Source organism: Callionymus lyra, chromosome 1 (genome assembly GCF_982586985.1).
Source record: "Callionymus lyra chromosome 1, fCalLyr1.hap1.1, whole genome shotgun sequence".
NCBI lineage: Eukaryota > Metazoa > Chordata > Actinopteri > Syngnathiformes > Callionymidae > Callionymus > Callionymus lyra.
The window spans coordinates 37,291,270-37,306,531 of record NC_141818.1 but is presented as its reverse complement, the minus strand read 5'-3'; the positions used below and the strand labels follow the sequence as shown (position 1 = coordinate 37,306,531).

The following is a 15,262-nucleotide window of genomic DNA, read 5'->3' as shown; positions in this document are numbered from 1 at the left end:
AATGTATAAATCAAACCCACAATCTAAACGTTACTTATCACTTTCATAAACTGCATGTTTTTATTCACAAAAAGCTGCGTTTTTATTAACAGGACAGTTTTCCGTTATAGTGTATCTCATTTAGTTTGAGAATGTCGTACATTATTGAACGCATCATAGCAATCGCATTGTCCCTGAATGCATCAGTGGGATATTTTCTTACAGTCTATTGTTTATTTAATAACGTGTTACTCCAAACGCAGCGAGTCATCCATGTTTTTTTTTTGTGTGTAGATACAATACACTGCATACGGCGAAGTGTATTACGATTCCAACCCAGACTTTGTGCTGGTGATCGGTTTCCACGGCGGTCTGTACGACCACCTGACCAGACTGCTGCACTTCGGCGACAGAGACTACGACATCTCTGCTGGAAGGTGAGCGGTACTGTCGACCGGTGTGCGATTGTGTGTAAAACTGTGTGTGTGTGTGTTGAAAAGATGGACGACGCCTGACATCAGCACATGGACTCGAGTGGGAAAAGATCCTCAACCGTTCAACCTGTACATGTTTCGAGGGAACAACCCGGTCAGCAAAGTACATCAGGTCAAAGATTATGTAACAGGTACTGTAATTCTGAATCTTCTGACCAGAATCCATATCATTTGTGTAATATTAGGTGCCAGTTACTTGCTACTGATGTTCTTTATGAAGTATTATCTATTTTATAGTCCACCAGATGGCACTCTACCCTGTATAACTATTGGCCTTAAGCAACTATTTCAATGGAGCCTCCCATCATTTAGAAGCCCATCCGTATAATTAGCAGCTCTAATGTTTATAATTTCATTTAAAAATGAGATATTATAGTATTTTTTTTCTTTCAAAGCAGTCATGTTAAAAAATAACATTTTTCTTATTATAAGTACATTAATATTGTTTTCCTTAGTTCATTTGAAGATCTTTACATTTTTATTGAATATTCTCAAAATTTCAACGGCTCCTTTTTAAAAAAAATATTGTTTGTTTTTATTTTTACCTGCTACCAACAGTTACCCATGTGCTGCCATAGCGACATGACTCCTGTTTTTAAATGACAGACGATAAACATGATTCTGAGGCATTGCTGTCATACTCGGAGAGCCCACTAGATGGCACTCTTAGCTTTGAGCAACGTTTTCCAAACAAATCTTCCATTATTTTCCAAATTTAAAATTAAACTTGTAATATTATCTCTTAAGGTTCTTTATTTCATCATTTCATTTCCCTTTTCGTTTACACTTACTTGTTGTGTCTGTTTTCCCTTTAATATTAATCATGTATCAGTAATGTTAAAAAACTACTATTTATTTATTGCAATTATTGCCTTTCTGATGATACGATATAATATGCTTTTATTCTATCTTGACCGTTTAGTAAATATGTATTTTAATCATAGACATATAGGTACATTTATATTGTATTCCTTAGTTCGTATTATTTTTTACAATACAGTCAATAAACATGATTCTGACGCATTGCCGTCATATTCACTGAGCCCACTAGAGGGCACTCTTGGTTCTGAGCAACCTTTTTAAACAAGTCTTCCATCATTTTTTACCAGCGTCCATGATATTCATAATTCAATGATAATTCTTTTTTGTGTTTTCACACTTTTTGTGTCTCTTTCCTTCAATATTTTTATGATATGATGATACAATATAAGTTAGTAAGAAAAGGTTATTTGTATACAATCTTGGCTCTATAATTTTTGAATAATCTACTGCTTCATGAAGCTTCGTGAAGGTGGAGTGGGATGGTTCTTTGGGGGAAATGCCAGAAGATATATCAAAATTTAGTTTAAAGTTTAACAATAGAAGCTTTGCTTCTTTCCATGTATTGCAGACATTAACATCTGGCTGGTCACGTTCGGGTTCCACCTCCACAACGCCATCCCAGGATTCCCTATCCCTGAGTTCGACCCGGCCAAACCCTCTCTGGAGATGAGGAAGAGCCAGCTCTGGGACGACCTTCCAGTGAGTATGATCTTCATCGCTGAACCTTCTTCCCGCCTGTTGAACCACATTCCTTCTCCTTCACAGTCCATCTCGGGGGTCCAGCAGGAGGTCACCGGTCAATCCCGCGCCTTCCTGTCCTTCGAGCGGATGCCGGCGATCCAGCTGGGTCGCCAGCACTCGGACTACGACAAACCCTGGCTCTGGTTCGCCCTGATGAAGTCCCTGGTGGGCAAAGGGGTGATGCTGGCGGTGGTCCAGGGCCGCGTCGTCACCAACGCCCTCAACGTGGCCAACGAGGACTGCATCAAGGTGGCCGCCGTCCTGAACAACGCCTTCTACCTGGAGGACATCCACTTCACGGTGGAGGGCCGCGACACGCACCACTTCATCAAGACCAGCCTCCCGGAGAACGACCTGAGCACGCTGCGCCTCACCTCGGGCTCGCGCTCGCTGGAGAACGGCGTCAACGTGACGGTGTCCCAGTCCACCACGGTGATGAACGGCAGGACGCGGCGCTTCGCCGACGTGGAGCTGCAGCACGGCGCGCTGTCGCTGCACGTGCGCTACGGCACCACGCTGGACGAGGAGAAGGCCCGGGTCCTGGAGCAGGCCCGGCAGAGGGTGCTGGCGCACGCCTGGGCCCGCGAGCAGCAGCGGGTGCGGGACGGCGAGGAGGGCGTCCGGCTGTGGACGGAGGGCGAGAAGCGGCAGCTGCTCAGCAGCGGGAAGGTGCTGGGGTACGACGGCTACTACGTCCTGTCGGTGGAGCAGTACCCCGAGTTCGCGGACAACGTCAACAATATCCAGTTTCTTCGGCAGAGTGAGATCGGGAGGAGGTAACAACGTGGGACGTCTTCGCTCTGGAGCCCGGATGTTATATTTATCTACCTGCCCCTTTTCTTCATTTACATCATACAGTTTTTAATCTTGTTTTTTTTTATTTTCTCCCTCTTTTACTCCCGCGTGCAGAACAAATCAGAGTTCCTTATATCTAACGTCTCGCTGTAAAACAGTGACGGTTACAAACCGAGAGGAGAAACATTGTTGTGGACTCGCTCTGAGAGAGACTGACACACAAACACACACACAAACAAAAAAGACTTTTTCGATTTGTACAAAGAATAATTTAATTAAGGACTGAAATGTTTTCTATATAAACTTGCATCTGCTTCAAAGTAATTGTTTTTAAAAAGAACAGAGGTTTTAGCATACTGCCCCACTCTCCAGCAGGGGGCGATGTGTTGTCCGCTTTAAGTTGATTCCATTCATCCTTTCACCTTCGATCTCTTGGGTCATAGCAACATGTACGGTAGCTCTGTGTGTGTGTGCGTGTGTGTGTGTGTGTGCATGCCTGTGTGCCAATGTGTACGTTTGTGCACAGATGGGTGTGTGGACTAGGACCACCATTCTTCTGCCAAACATCATCATCATCTCGGTCATAGGTGGTAGACTTGCTTGCAATAGACACATGACTTTGTGTTGGGGGTTTGCTTATCGTTGCTTAAATCGGTGTTTTTTGCTCATTTTTTTCGGTCGAAGGCAAAGTTGACGTCAGAACTCGTGACCTGGAGTCACCTGGCGTCACTCGATGTACTTTTTTTTTCTTCTTCTGATGGAATTATGTCCTTTCATTTGGACACGTTGAGATGCAAGGAGAGTCATTGAACTTTGGGATGTTTTTAAAACTGTGTTGATGCCAATTATCCGTCCATCAATATCAATGAAGGTTTATGTACAGTGTTTCTACAGTAAAAATAAATTCACTTAAACTTAATGTTGTCCAATGGTCTCCAATGTTGATGCATGAATATTCAATTCTCGTACTTGTGATGTTACTTTTGATTTGGAGTCACCATCATGGCCGTGTGGAAGTGAGGCCGTGGACAACGCAATGTGTCCAGAAAACAGGTCGGCTCGTCGTCCCAGTTGTTCAGAGGCAACAACTTCCAAGAAAAGCTGGTCCTGAAGCGAGGACGTGTCAGTAAACGATCAGGAACCAGATGTGAAGAGTTTCATCACAATTGTCTCCTTCAGTCTTTTGAACTTCCTGGGCCAACATTGATGGTTGAAGAAAAGCCTTCAATGATTTGAGAACTTTAAGTGTTCACTCATGGAAAAAAATATCCTATACTAAAACCAAAGTGGTAAATCAAGATGAGCCAGAAAAAAGGTTTAAAAGTTTTATTTTAACAAGTAGAAGAGCATCTTCAGAGGATGACGAGTCGAGTGTTCATGGCAGGATAACCTTTCAATCCAGGAACGATGAAGGCCTTCGGTTGTGGTCACAGGAGTCGTCTGCTGGTTTTGCCTGTTAGAGCACAAAGATCAGTTAACATGTCATGTAAATACTTTCAGAGAAAAATACACGTTTATAGTTACACAGAAGTAAACCTTTGAATGTCCAAGTACAAACTATTTAAATCCATTGGGGACCAAGTAAACACTTGAAAACCTTTATAAAAAAAAGTGTCAAATGCATGTATAAATGTCAAACCATTGTATACAAAATATTTTTAATATAGTCAACCTTCAAACACATTGTGCATTTAAAAAAAAACCCATTGTTGATCAACTTGAAACCTTTTGTTCAACAGTTTGAACCGTTTCTAAAGAACATTGTCAACCTTTATGTAGAAGTATTGAAACCTTAAACATAAACAAACCTTTGAAAGAGAAAAGTAAAACCTTTGTTCATATATAGTAAACCCAATATATACAAACATTTGAAACCATTGATATTAAAATACCGTTTAGACACCTTGTACATAGAAATCAACCTTTGAATATCAACTTCAAACCACGGATTTAAAAAAAACAAAACACATGATAAAGTTCGAACACCTAAAACGTTCCATTCTGGATGCAAGTGTAAAGATTTGTACCTTTGTTGTTAAAAACACCATGTATAAAAGAAAACCATTGTTAGTAAACCATTGAGAATGAAGAGGTTTAGAAATAACCCTCCTTTCTAGACCAAGTTCAAGAAAGAACATTTCAAACCCTTTTGAAGGATAACATTTAAAGAAAACATGTCAAACCTTAAAGTCGTTTTTTTTACATTTCAAAAGAGAACCTTTGTGTAGAAAACATTTCAAACCACCTTTAATAAACCTTTGTGAATAGAACCTTTTCAAACCTTTGCTGGAAAAAAGAAAGCAAAAACATTTCAAACCCTTTTGAAGTATAAAGAAAACATTGTAAAAAGTTTACATCCAGAATAGTTTGACATTTGTATTTTAAAAGAGAACCTTTGAAAAACATTTCAAACCATTTTAGATGTATAAACATTTAAAGAAAACCTTTGAAACCATCTGGGTATTTTAAAGAAAAAACCTTTGTGTAAAACAACATTTCAAACCCTTGTGTTGAAGTTCAAACCTTGGTTGACCATGTTTACCTTCTTATCCACCATCGAAACACCTGTAATATGTTAATATTCACCCTCAGGTACTCCTGGTCACATGACCTACAGCGCTCAGTTTAGTGTCAAAGTTAACTAACAATGACTCGCTGGAAGAGACATGTTGGACGGACTGTTAGCATCAAGATATTCAACCATTATTAACATATTTGGAATGAGAAAAAACTTCAGCATTAGCTTGTAAATTGGATTTCTCACCTTGGCATAGCATTGATCCAGAGAAAGTCAAAGTTAGCATCAGCACCTGCTGAAAAAGTACACGTTAGCCAATTTATAAAGCTAATGCTAAAAATGAAGTTAAAGTTACCTACCTTTGCATAGTATGTGTCAATCACCAACAGAGGGCAGAGTTAGCATCAGCAACCGCTGAAAAAGTACATGTTAGCCAGTTTATAAAGCTAATGCTAAAAATGAAGTTAAAGTTACCTACCTTTGCATAGTATGTGTCAATCACCAACAGAGGGCAGAGTTAGCATCAGCAACCGCTGAAAAAGTACATGTTAGCCAGTTTATAAAGCTAATGCTAAAAATGAATTTAAAGTTACATACTATGCAAAGGTGGGTGTCAATCACCAACAGAGTTGGAATTAGCACCTACAGAGAGTCCGAGTTAATATATTGTATACAAATATTACTGTCAAGTTAGCATCAGATCTGCAGGTCCATCATACAAACACGATCTTGTAGTACAATAGCCTTAGCATGTCAATGTATATACAATCAAGTTCATCAATTAGCATTTCAATATTAGCTACTCGTCCTTGACACAGTCACCATCACCTGCTGAGGAAATTAATGTACGCATTAGCACCCGCTGGAAAAAAAAGTCAAGTTAGCATCAGATCAATTATGCTAACATTAGCCTTAGCATGTCAATGTATACATAATCAAGTCTATTAATTAGCATTAGCATTTCAATATTAGCTACACGTCCTTGACAGTCACCATCACCTGCTGAGGAAATCAATGTTAGCATTAGCACCCGCTGGGAAAAAAAAATCAAGTTAGCATCAGATCAATTATGCTAACATTAGCCTTAGCATGTCAATATATACATAATCAAGTCTATTAATTAGCATTAGCATTTCAATATTAGCTACACGTCCTTGACAGTCACCATCACCTGCTGAGGAAATTAATGTTAGCATTAGCACCCGCTGGAAAAAATGTCAAGTTAGCGTGAGATCAATTATGCAAACACACAATCTTGTAGAACATTAGCCTTAGCATGTCAATGTATATACAATCAAGTTCAATTAGCATTTCAATATTAGCTACTCGTCCTTGACACAGTCACCATAACCTGCTGAGGAAATTAATGTTAGCATTAGCATCCGCTGGAAAAAAAAAGTGTAGTTAGTGTTCGATCAATTATGCAAACACACAATCTTGTAGATAATGAGCCTTAGCATGTAAAAGTATATACAATCAAGTTCATCAATTAGCATTCCAATATTAGCTACTCGTCCTTGACACCGCAGTCACCATCACCTGCTGAGGAAATTAATGTAAGCAGTAGCACCCGCTAGAAAAAAAGTCAAGTTAGCGTCAGATTAATTATGCCAACATTAGCCTTAGCATGTCAATATATACATAAGTCTATTAATTAGCATTTCAATATTAGCTACTCGTCCTTGACACAGCAGTCACCATCACCTGCTGAGGAAATTAATGTTAGCATTAGCACCCGCTGGGAAAAAAAAGTCAAGTTAGCATCAGATGAATTATGCTAACATTAGCCTTAGCATGTCAATATATTCATAATCAAGTCTATTAATTATCATTTCAATATTAGCTACATGTCATTGACAGTCACCATCACCTCCTGAGGAAATTAATGTTAGCATTAGCACCCGCTGGAAAAAATGTCAAGTTAGCGTCAGATCAATTATGCAAACACACAATCTTGTAGAACATTAGCCTTAGCATGTCAATGTATATACAATCAAGTTCATCAATTAGCATTTCAATATTAGCTACTCGTCCTTGACACAGTCACCATCACCTGCTGAGGAAATTAATGTAAGCATTAGCACCCGCTAGAAAAAAAAAAGTCAAGTTAGCATCAGATCAATTATGCTAACATTAGCCTTAGCATGTCAATATATACATAATCAAGTCTATTAATTAGCATTAGCATTTCAATATTAGCTACACGTCCTTGACAGTCACCATCACCTGCTGAGGAAATTAATGTTAGCATTAGCACCCGCTGGGAAAAAAAATCAAGTTAGCATCAGATCAATTATGCTAACATTAGCATGTCAATATATACATAATCAAGTCTATTAATTAGCATTAGCATTTCAATATTAGCTACACGTTCTTGACAGTCACCATCACCTGCTGAGGAAATTAATGTTAGCATTAGCACCCGCTGGAAAAAATGTCAAGTTAGCATCAGATAAATTATGCAAACACACAATCTTGTAGAACATTAGCCTTAGTATGTCAATGTATATACAATCAAGTACATCAATTATCATTAGCATTTCAATATTAGCTACTCATCCTTGACAGTCACCATCACCTACTGAGGAAATTAATGTTAGCATTAGCATCCGCTAGAAAAAAAGTCAAGTTAGCGTCAGATCAATTATGCCAACATTAGCCTTAGCATGTCAATATATACTGTACATAAGTCTATTAATTAGCATTTCAATATTAATTGATATATATATATATACTGTATATATATATATAGACGGCAGCGTTGTCCTTGTCTATCAGTGATGGCACTGTAGGGGGCGCTCTTCTTCTTCCTCAGGCAAGCCACATGGTGGAGGACGGCACAGGCCACAATTATTTCACATGTCAGGACTATCACTCAATGGTTCAGGCACTGAAAGCCTTCATTAGCCAAATCTCTAGGGAGTGGAAGAGACTAACATTTCAGTAGTCCAAATCGCATACTTCTCTTACTATACTAGAAGTTAGTATGCATCAGGATAGTGTACATACTAACTAGTACGCAAATTCTCAACAGATAGTATGTCTCAAATCAAACACTCCTGCTACGCACTAACAGGAAATGACTCGACAGCTTCTTCTTCTACTTCTATTTAACGATGGTTTTAACCAGCTGTTTGAACGCTATCGCCACCTGCTGGCAGCACGTTTTGCTAGTTTGAAAAAAGAAATAAAGAAAAAATATGAGAATCGAAATATCCAATATATATATGAGGTAACTTCCGTTTACAAAGTCACTAAGATGGCAGCTGTTTAGGGTAGATAGTGTCCATCGAACCATACTCAGTTTTGTGGGCGTTTTAGTACGCCAATTTAGTGTGCATGGCGCACTAAATTTCGCATACTAAGAATTAAGACGCACTTGCGCACTAAAAATACTAACTTTGAGTACACAAGTATGCGATTTGAGACACAGCATGGGTTGGATGTATCCAATGCTGTGTCTCAAATCGCATACTACTCTTAGTATGCTAGAAGTTAGTATGCATCAGTTTAGTGTACGTACTAACTAGTACGCAAATTCTCCACAGATAGTCTGTCTCAAATCAAACACTGAAGCTACACACTAACCGGAGATCACATGACAGCTTCTTCTTCTTCTTCTATTTAACGATGTTTCAAGCAGCTGTTTGAACGCTATCGCCGACACCTGCTGGCAGCACGTTTTGCAACTTTGGAAAAAGAAATAAAGAAAAAATATGAGAATCTAAATAATAGAGAAATATTTACGCTGGTATCAGCAGCGAAGACGTGTTTATCCTTCTACTGCTGCGGAAAATGCACCTGTAAGTATATGAATATATATGCATTTATATATGACGTAACTTCCGTTTAAAACGTCACTAAGATGGCGGCTGTTTAGTGTGTTTAGTGTCCATCGAACCATACTCAGTTTTGTGGGCGTACTAAGAATTGAGACGCACTAACGCACTAAAAATACTAACTTTTAGTACGCTAGTATGCGATTTGAGACACAGCCCCAGTTTACATACTTATCCTGGATGTTTAAATCCTACTTTTGTGCAAAAGGCCTCAGATATTTGATATATACTTTTATAAAACTATTTGTATGAAGCAACAGAGTTATTTCGTTTGTAATTTCGTAACTTTTCAAAGAACAGAAATTAAAAATAAAATGAATGTTTTTGAGTTTAATGTTATACTTAAGTAATCGCATATTATCTTACCCACAAAACATTTATTTGTAATTTGTTAAATACTAGAGGAATGAAGTAAACAAAGATGATGTCATCACACCATCTGGGAAATCTGCGCGATCCGAGAACGCATGCGCAGTGGTCTGATTCGCCATGTTTTTTATTTTAAAAAAAAAACATAATTTTATTTATATAGCTGTATAGTGTAAAATCAGTTAAAACACGAAATTATTATTTAGCCTGCGATAAACTGGGAACTCACAAAGTTTTTTATTACGATCATCGACACAAACAAACAACTGCGCAGGTGACGTCATGTTTTCCTCTAAACTTAGACGGACATGTTGGCCAACAAAAACGTTCCCTGGAACGTCTTAATAGTTATCTTGATTGTATTGATGAATCATTTTTGAAACAATCATGCTCTTAAATCATCAATTATCACATTAAACCATTAGGGTTATAATCATTTTTGTGTAATCTTATGAGATGACATAATTGAGAAAGCAATATTGTCTTAAAAATTAATTATTTGTGGAAAATCCTTTGAATTTTCAAGTAAATTTGACATTTAAAATGTCAGCAAATAAATTGTTCTATTAATCAAATAAATTCACGTGACAGCAAATGTTTAAATACATCTTTAATAAATATCGACAGAAAACAAAATATTTCTAAATCAAATTAGACGTTGACTTCAGTCAAAATTTGGTGTCATTCAGGATGGACATTTGTTTTCTTAAATCATTTTTTTTATTTGTTTTTAGCAAAGTATTCTTTCAAATTCAAATTTTAATTCAAGTATTTCCCGAAAAACATAATATGGACATATTTAACCCTTGTGTTATCTCTGGGTCAAAGTGACCCAAAAGCCCCCTGGCTTCCATCAATACAAATGCAGTGGTGGAGGTCGTTCACCTTGACCCAGAGACAACACAAGGGATACAACAAACACATTTATTTTCAAGGGTTACAGGGAGTAAGTATTTTTGGTCTTGTATGTTTGCATTTTGATTCTATACTGTCCCAATGTTTTTTGTTGTATTTTAAGTTAATAAATAAAGATTTTGATCCTTGTTGTTGCACGCTAGACTCACTAGATGGCAGCACCTGGCATTGTATTGAGATAAATTGTACAAGGAGGCAAGTCCTCGAGCCGTAATCATAAATGAGGCAAAAGTGTAAAACAAACAGTCAGTTGCAGTAAAACTTTGTTGTCATCACTTAAACGACATTTGAAAACACTTCCCGCAAGATCTTTTATTTATTTGTCCAAATCAATGATTACAGTTTGGAGATGAAGGGTGTCGCAAAACTATGTTATGTAAATCATTATATTTTGAGAAAACATTTTAGTTTTTAGCAAATCCTACTTGTAGGGCAGTGGGAAAATCGCCCCTCGAGCCCAGCCAATCAGAAGCATGAATCAGTCTATAGGCAACTGAATCTACAAGAAGTATATAAAAAAAAGTAAAAAAAATATGCAACATTAAAACTTTGAAGCAGTGATATCAATTCAATGATATACAAATTCAAAGTCAAATTTTAATTTAACATCTGGGAAACCAATAGGAACAACATTTAATTGTCTTTACTATGAATTGTTAGTATTGAACATTGTATTAAGTTAAACCACTGAATGTATTCATTGCATTGAAAAACTTGAACTGCAAAAAGTGCTTGAAATTAAATGGTTTTTCAAATTAAATTTTGAGTTGGATTTGAGTTAGAAATTCATAATAAAAGTCGGATGGCACAGATTTACTTCGATAAATAATCATCAAGTCCTCCACACTAACATACATATTTAACATATCAAATAAGTTCCATCAGTGAGTCCTCAAGACCCGGGGCTTCAAAACACAGTCAAGATTCTTCAAGGGAACAAATCCCAGCTCAAGTCCTGCCACCACTGGAAGGGTGATGTAGCGACATTGTTATCTTTATTTGATGACGTCATCGGGATTGGCATCTGTTCAGTGAGGAAACACGTGTTGCTTGAAGCACTTTCTCAGGAGAAGTGGAGCAAAAGTTTGGGAGGAAAGTTTTTGTCTTATTTAATCCAATAATGTCATGTGTGTTGATGTGGTAACAGTTATACAGTGAAGCCCAAATAAAGGATCCACATATATTTGCGTATTTCCCTTCAAATAAAAAAAACAAAACAGAATAAGGCTCAACAGAAAACTTTATTTTCGCAATAAATTAATAGAAAAACAATTCCATTCATTCTGATAAGTCCGTCACTAAACTGTCGATCCAGGCTTTAGAAGACGACAGTGGACGGAGAACGACATGAAGGTGACCCCTACAGATGGCATCCACTGAACGACACAACCTCGTGACGGACACACACACCTGAACAACAGGTAGGACTCGGGGAAGCTCTGGCATGTGCTGGTGTAGATCACGAGCTCGAAACCCATGACGTCATATCAAAGCCGAGTGAGAACTTAATAGTAGTTTGAGGATCCCTTGTTGTCGATCAAGCATCTGAGATGGTTTTCGAGCTACACTAATATAGATAAACACAACTCTGCACACCACATAGTGGTACATTTAGCGACACGCTTCAATGAAAAAAACAAACACACAAAACATTTACAAATCAACAATTTGTCAAACACCAACGTTTAAAGTTTAATCCACATCAGTTCTTGAATGCCCCTTTTGCAAATAAAGCTGGTCAATTGCACATAAACTTACTATAAATACTAGTTGTTGTTTTTGATATACGTCCTTTTTTTTAGATCGTAAAATTTTGGGAATAAAGTGAGAAACAAAATTCTTAATTTCTCTTTGATACCATTACTAAATTCATTATTACTACCGTATTATCACTAGTTCCATATGAATTATAATATCATTATAATTATATCCATCCCATTGTTGTTGGTTAAGTCACGTCCAGATCTATTTAAAAGTTAATGTCTTTCTTGCAGTCAAAGGACATATTATCACTGAAAGAAACTATTGTTTGAGCTCCAGAGCCCAGACATGCTCAGGCCATCCCGTCCTGCCTTTAGTTTTCCTATCGCCCAGCGACCCTGACGACAAGGGTGAAGACGAAGATGACGAAGCTGTCGTGAGAATTTCCACCTATAAAAACACAGAATAACTTCAATGTGTTAAAATGTTTGTCATACAATTTCACATGAATAAAAACTCAGTTGTTAATACACGAGAAAAAAATTAATTAAATTAAAATTAATATTTTGTATTGTTCAAAATATATTGTGTTTTATGTTATGTAATATGAATGTTCAAATGTGTTAATATTTGTACTTTTCCTGAATATTCTTCTCAAGGGTCTCGCGCCTTTTAAACGCACCCACTTAGTTATTTCATCTTATTTTGAAAGATTCTCTTCGAAGGTCGAGCTTTAAAAGAATATTTGTTATATCCGACAATTCATAATTTTGTGTTGTTTTATTTATTTTTGAATGATATTATTCGTCTATTCGTACAATTCTAGAGTTTTCCTTGACAGCGACCCTGGTGTGTGAAAAGCGCTTTTTAAATATAAATGACTTACTTATTACTTAAGCTTTTAATTTACTTTTTATCTTTTAATAATTGATCACGTTTGGAGGTAAACAGTATTCCCATTACAAGGGATATCAGACACATGGAAGTGTGTGAACTATGTTAAAATAAATATATATCATTTACACATGCGGACAAGTGATCTCGTCTGAATGCAAAAAGCCAAATACGTAATAACTAAAATCGATCATTTAGATTTGCGTTTATTTAATTTATTTAATCTTTAATAAAGAATCCATTTTAATCCTTAAATCAATTTATAAATGCTGCGAAACGTCTTCGAGATCCACAATGTATAATAACATTTGTCAACCAGATCCAAAAACTCGTACTGTTTGTTGTATATACTGTATATGTATATGTGTATATATGTATTATTATAAATCCTAAACCAATGCTGGTCTTGACAGGTTTAGGAGGACGAGAGGTCACTCGTCGCTCGTTGATGTGAATTATGAAGTATCAAATGAAAATACACTTTTTATTCATAATCATCGTTCTATCCATGTATGTATTCGTTTTGTACTCAGTTTAAAATATCAACAATTTGCCTTCAGTCAATTGTTTCTCTTATTTCACAGAAACATACATTTTGTATTATTTAGTTTTGTTACAGAGCCACTAAAACAACATCGTTACGTCATGCGAATGTATTTTTCATGACGTGATTCATTCATTAAAATCACAATTGTTTGCTGACTCTTTCAAGAAACATCTTAAGACGTTTTTATTTGTTCTGGCTTGTCCTTGATTTTCTGGAACTCCTGTTGTGTTATCAGTTTTATCTCAATCTTTAAAGTATATACTTTATTGAATATTGTTTTGATTGTTTTAGCGCTTTGTGACCCTGGTCTGGAAAAGCGCTATATAAATACAAATTACTTACTTACTTTCAAATAAACTTAGTGACCTTCACAATCATCACATTAAACCACGAAGTTCCTAATTTGAATAACTTTTCAAAAGTAATATTTCTCTTCTGTTTTGAAACCCTTTTGAACACTTTCTATGTGTGTGTGTGTGTGTGTGTGTGTTTTTTGTCAATATTTGATTCATCCTCCATAACAATAGAAGTATTCAAGTGTTTTATGAAAATAACAACCAAATTTTATTTTTAAAATGAAAAATGTTCCTATTTTTACTAATGTATTTTTTTAAAATCAAGGTCACGTTTGAATCCATCTGGAAGGTCCCTCACCGTGTCCCTCTTCCTCCTCCCCTCGCGGGCCTCGCTCTTCTTCAGCTCGGCCTTGAACGCGTGCGTGTCCTCGTGCTGGCCGTCCTTGTCCAGCACGTCCATCAGGTAGGAGATGTAGCTGGTGGCCAGGCGCAGCGTCTTGATCTTGGACAGCTTGGTGTCCGCGGGCACGTTGGGGATGCACTCCCGCAGCTCGGAGAAGGCCGAGTTGATGCTCTGCGTCCGGCGCCGCTCCTTGCGGTTGGCGGTGGGTCTGCGCTTCACGACCCGCGGGTGCGTCTGCGGGTGGAGTCCAGCCTGGTGCTGGTCCGCGGGGTCCGGGTCGCGACCCCCCGCCGGGAGCAAGGCTCTGGGCCCGTAGTGGTGGTGGTGGTGGTGGTTATAGTCCGGGCCCGCGGGGCAGTTGTTCCCGGGGTACTCCGGGCTGAATCCGGGCGCAAAGTTGTAGTCCGAGGGGGGTACGTCTGCTCGACTTATGAACCAGCTGGTGAAGTACTGCGGCGGGGTCCCCTCGCCCAGCGAGTAGTGGTGGGCGTCGTGGTGGTGGTGGTGCATGGTGGCGTGTGGAGGACACCCCGAAACCAAACTCATCCTTAACAACGCGAGCGCGCGTCCTGGCGCCCCCTTTTTTTGCCAAACTTTTTTTTTTTTTACTTCAAATCAAAATTCTGGCGTTTTTCGGGATATGAATAAACGTTAACTCACGCTCTCACATCGTGGGCCTGAGCCGCCTCTACTCGGCACCAGGGTCACTTCTGGCACCATCTCGGGATCCACATAAAAAAGTACTTGTTTCACCCCCTTTTTTTTTTTCCTCCGCAGGAACAGAGAGTTTTACTCCAGACTTCTGTCCACCCGCTGACATCAACAGATGAAGAGAGAGAGAGAGAGAGTCAAAGAGCTGATGCTGGAGGAGAGAGAGAGAGAGAGGGGGAGAGAAAGAGGGAGGGACGAATACGACTGGTATAAATCCTACTCATGGGTTTAATTCTTA

General features: G+C 38.2%; 2 protein-coding genes across 5 annotated transcripts in view; one reads left to right on the top strand and one right to left on the bottom strand.

Moving 5' to 3' along the window:
* The window catches only part of tenm3 (teneurin transmembrane protein 3), a 60,390-nt gene extending 56,640 nt beyond the window's left edge, over nt 1-3,750 (top strand). For all 4 annotated transcript variants that reach the window (XM_087806302.1, XM_087806295.1, XM_087806292.1 and 1 more), the window contains 4 exons: nt 274-416; nt 480-604; nt 1,864-1,994; nt 2,061-3,750. In XM_087806302.1, coding sequence (XP_087662428.1) covers nt 274-416; nt 480-604; nt 1,864-1,994; nt 2,061-2,816 — 1,155 coding nt within the window. In that variant the 3' untranslated portion in view covers nt 2,817-3,750. The remainder of the gene's footprint in view (nt 1-273; nt 417-479; nt 605-1,863; nt 1,995-2,060) is intronic.
* A 7,968-nt stretch (nt 3,751-11,718) lies between these two features.
* Nucleotides 11,719-15,031, bottom strand: hand2 (heart and neural crest derivatives expressed 2). The gene is made up of 2 exons (XM_087783668.1): nt 14,269-15,031; nt 11,719-12,623 (listed from the first exon to the last, which is right to left on the bottom strand). Exons 1-2 carry the CDS (start codon nt 14,857-14,859, stop codon nt 12,495-12,497), a joined length of 720 nt encoding a protein of 239 aa, XP_087639794.1. The 5' UTR covers nt 14,860-15,031; the 3' UTR covers nt 11,719-12,494.
* Between the last annotated feature and the right edge of the window lie 231 nt (nt 15,032-15,262).

Coding starts and splice junctions, on each gene's coding strand:
- hand2 (XM_087783668.1), bottom strand. CDS start 14,859: ATGAGTTTGGTTTCGGGGTGTCCTCCACACGCCACCATGCACCACCAC. Junction 12,624..14,268: donor GGAGGAGGAAGAGGGACACG/GTGAGGGACCTT, acceptor GTGTTTTTATAG/GTGGAAATTCTCACGACAGC.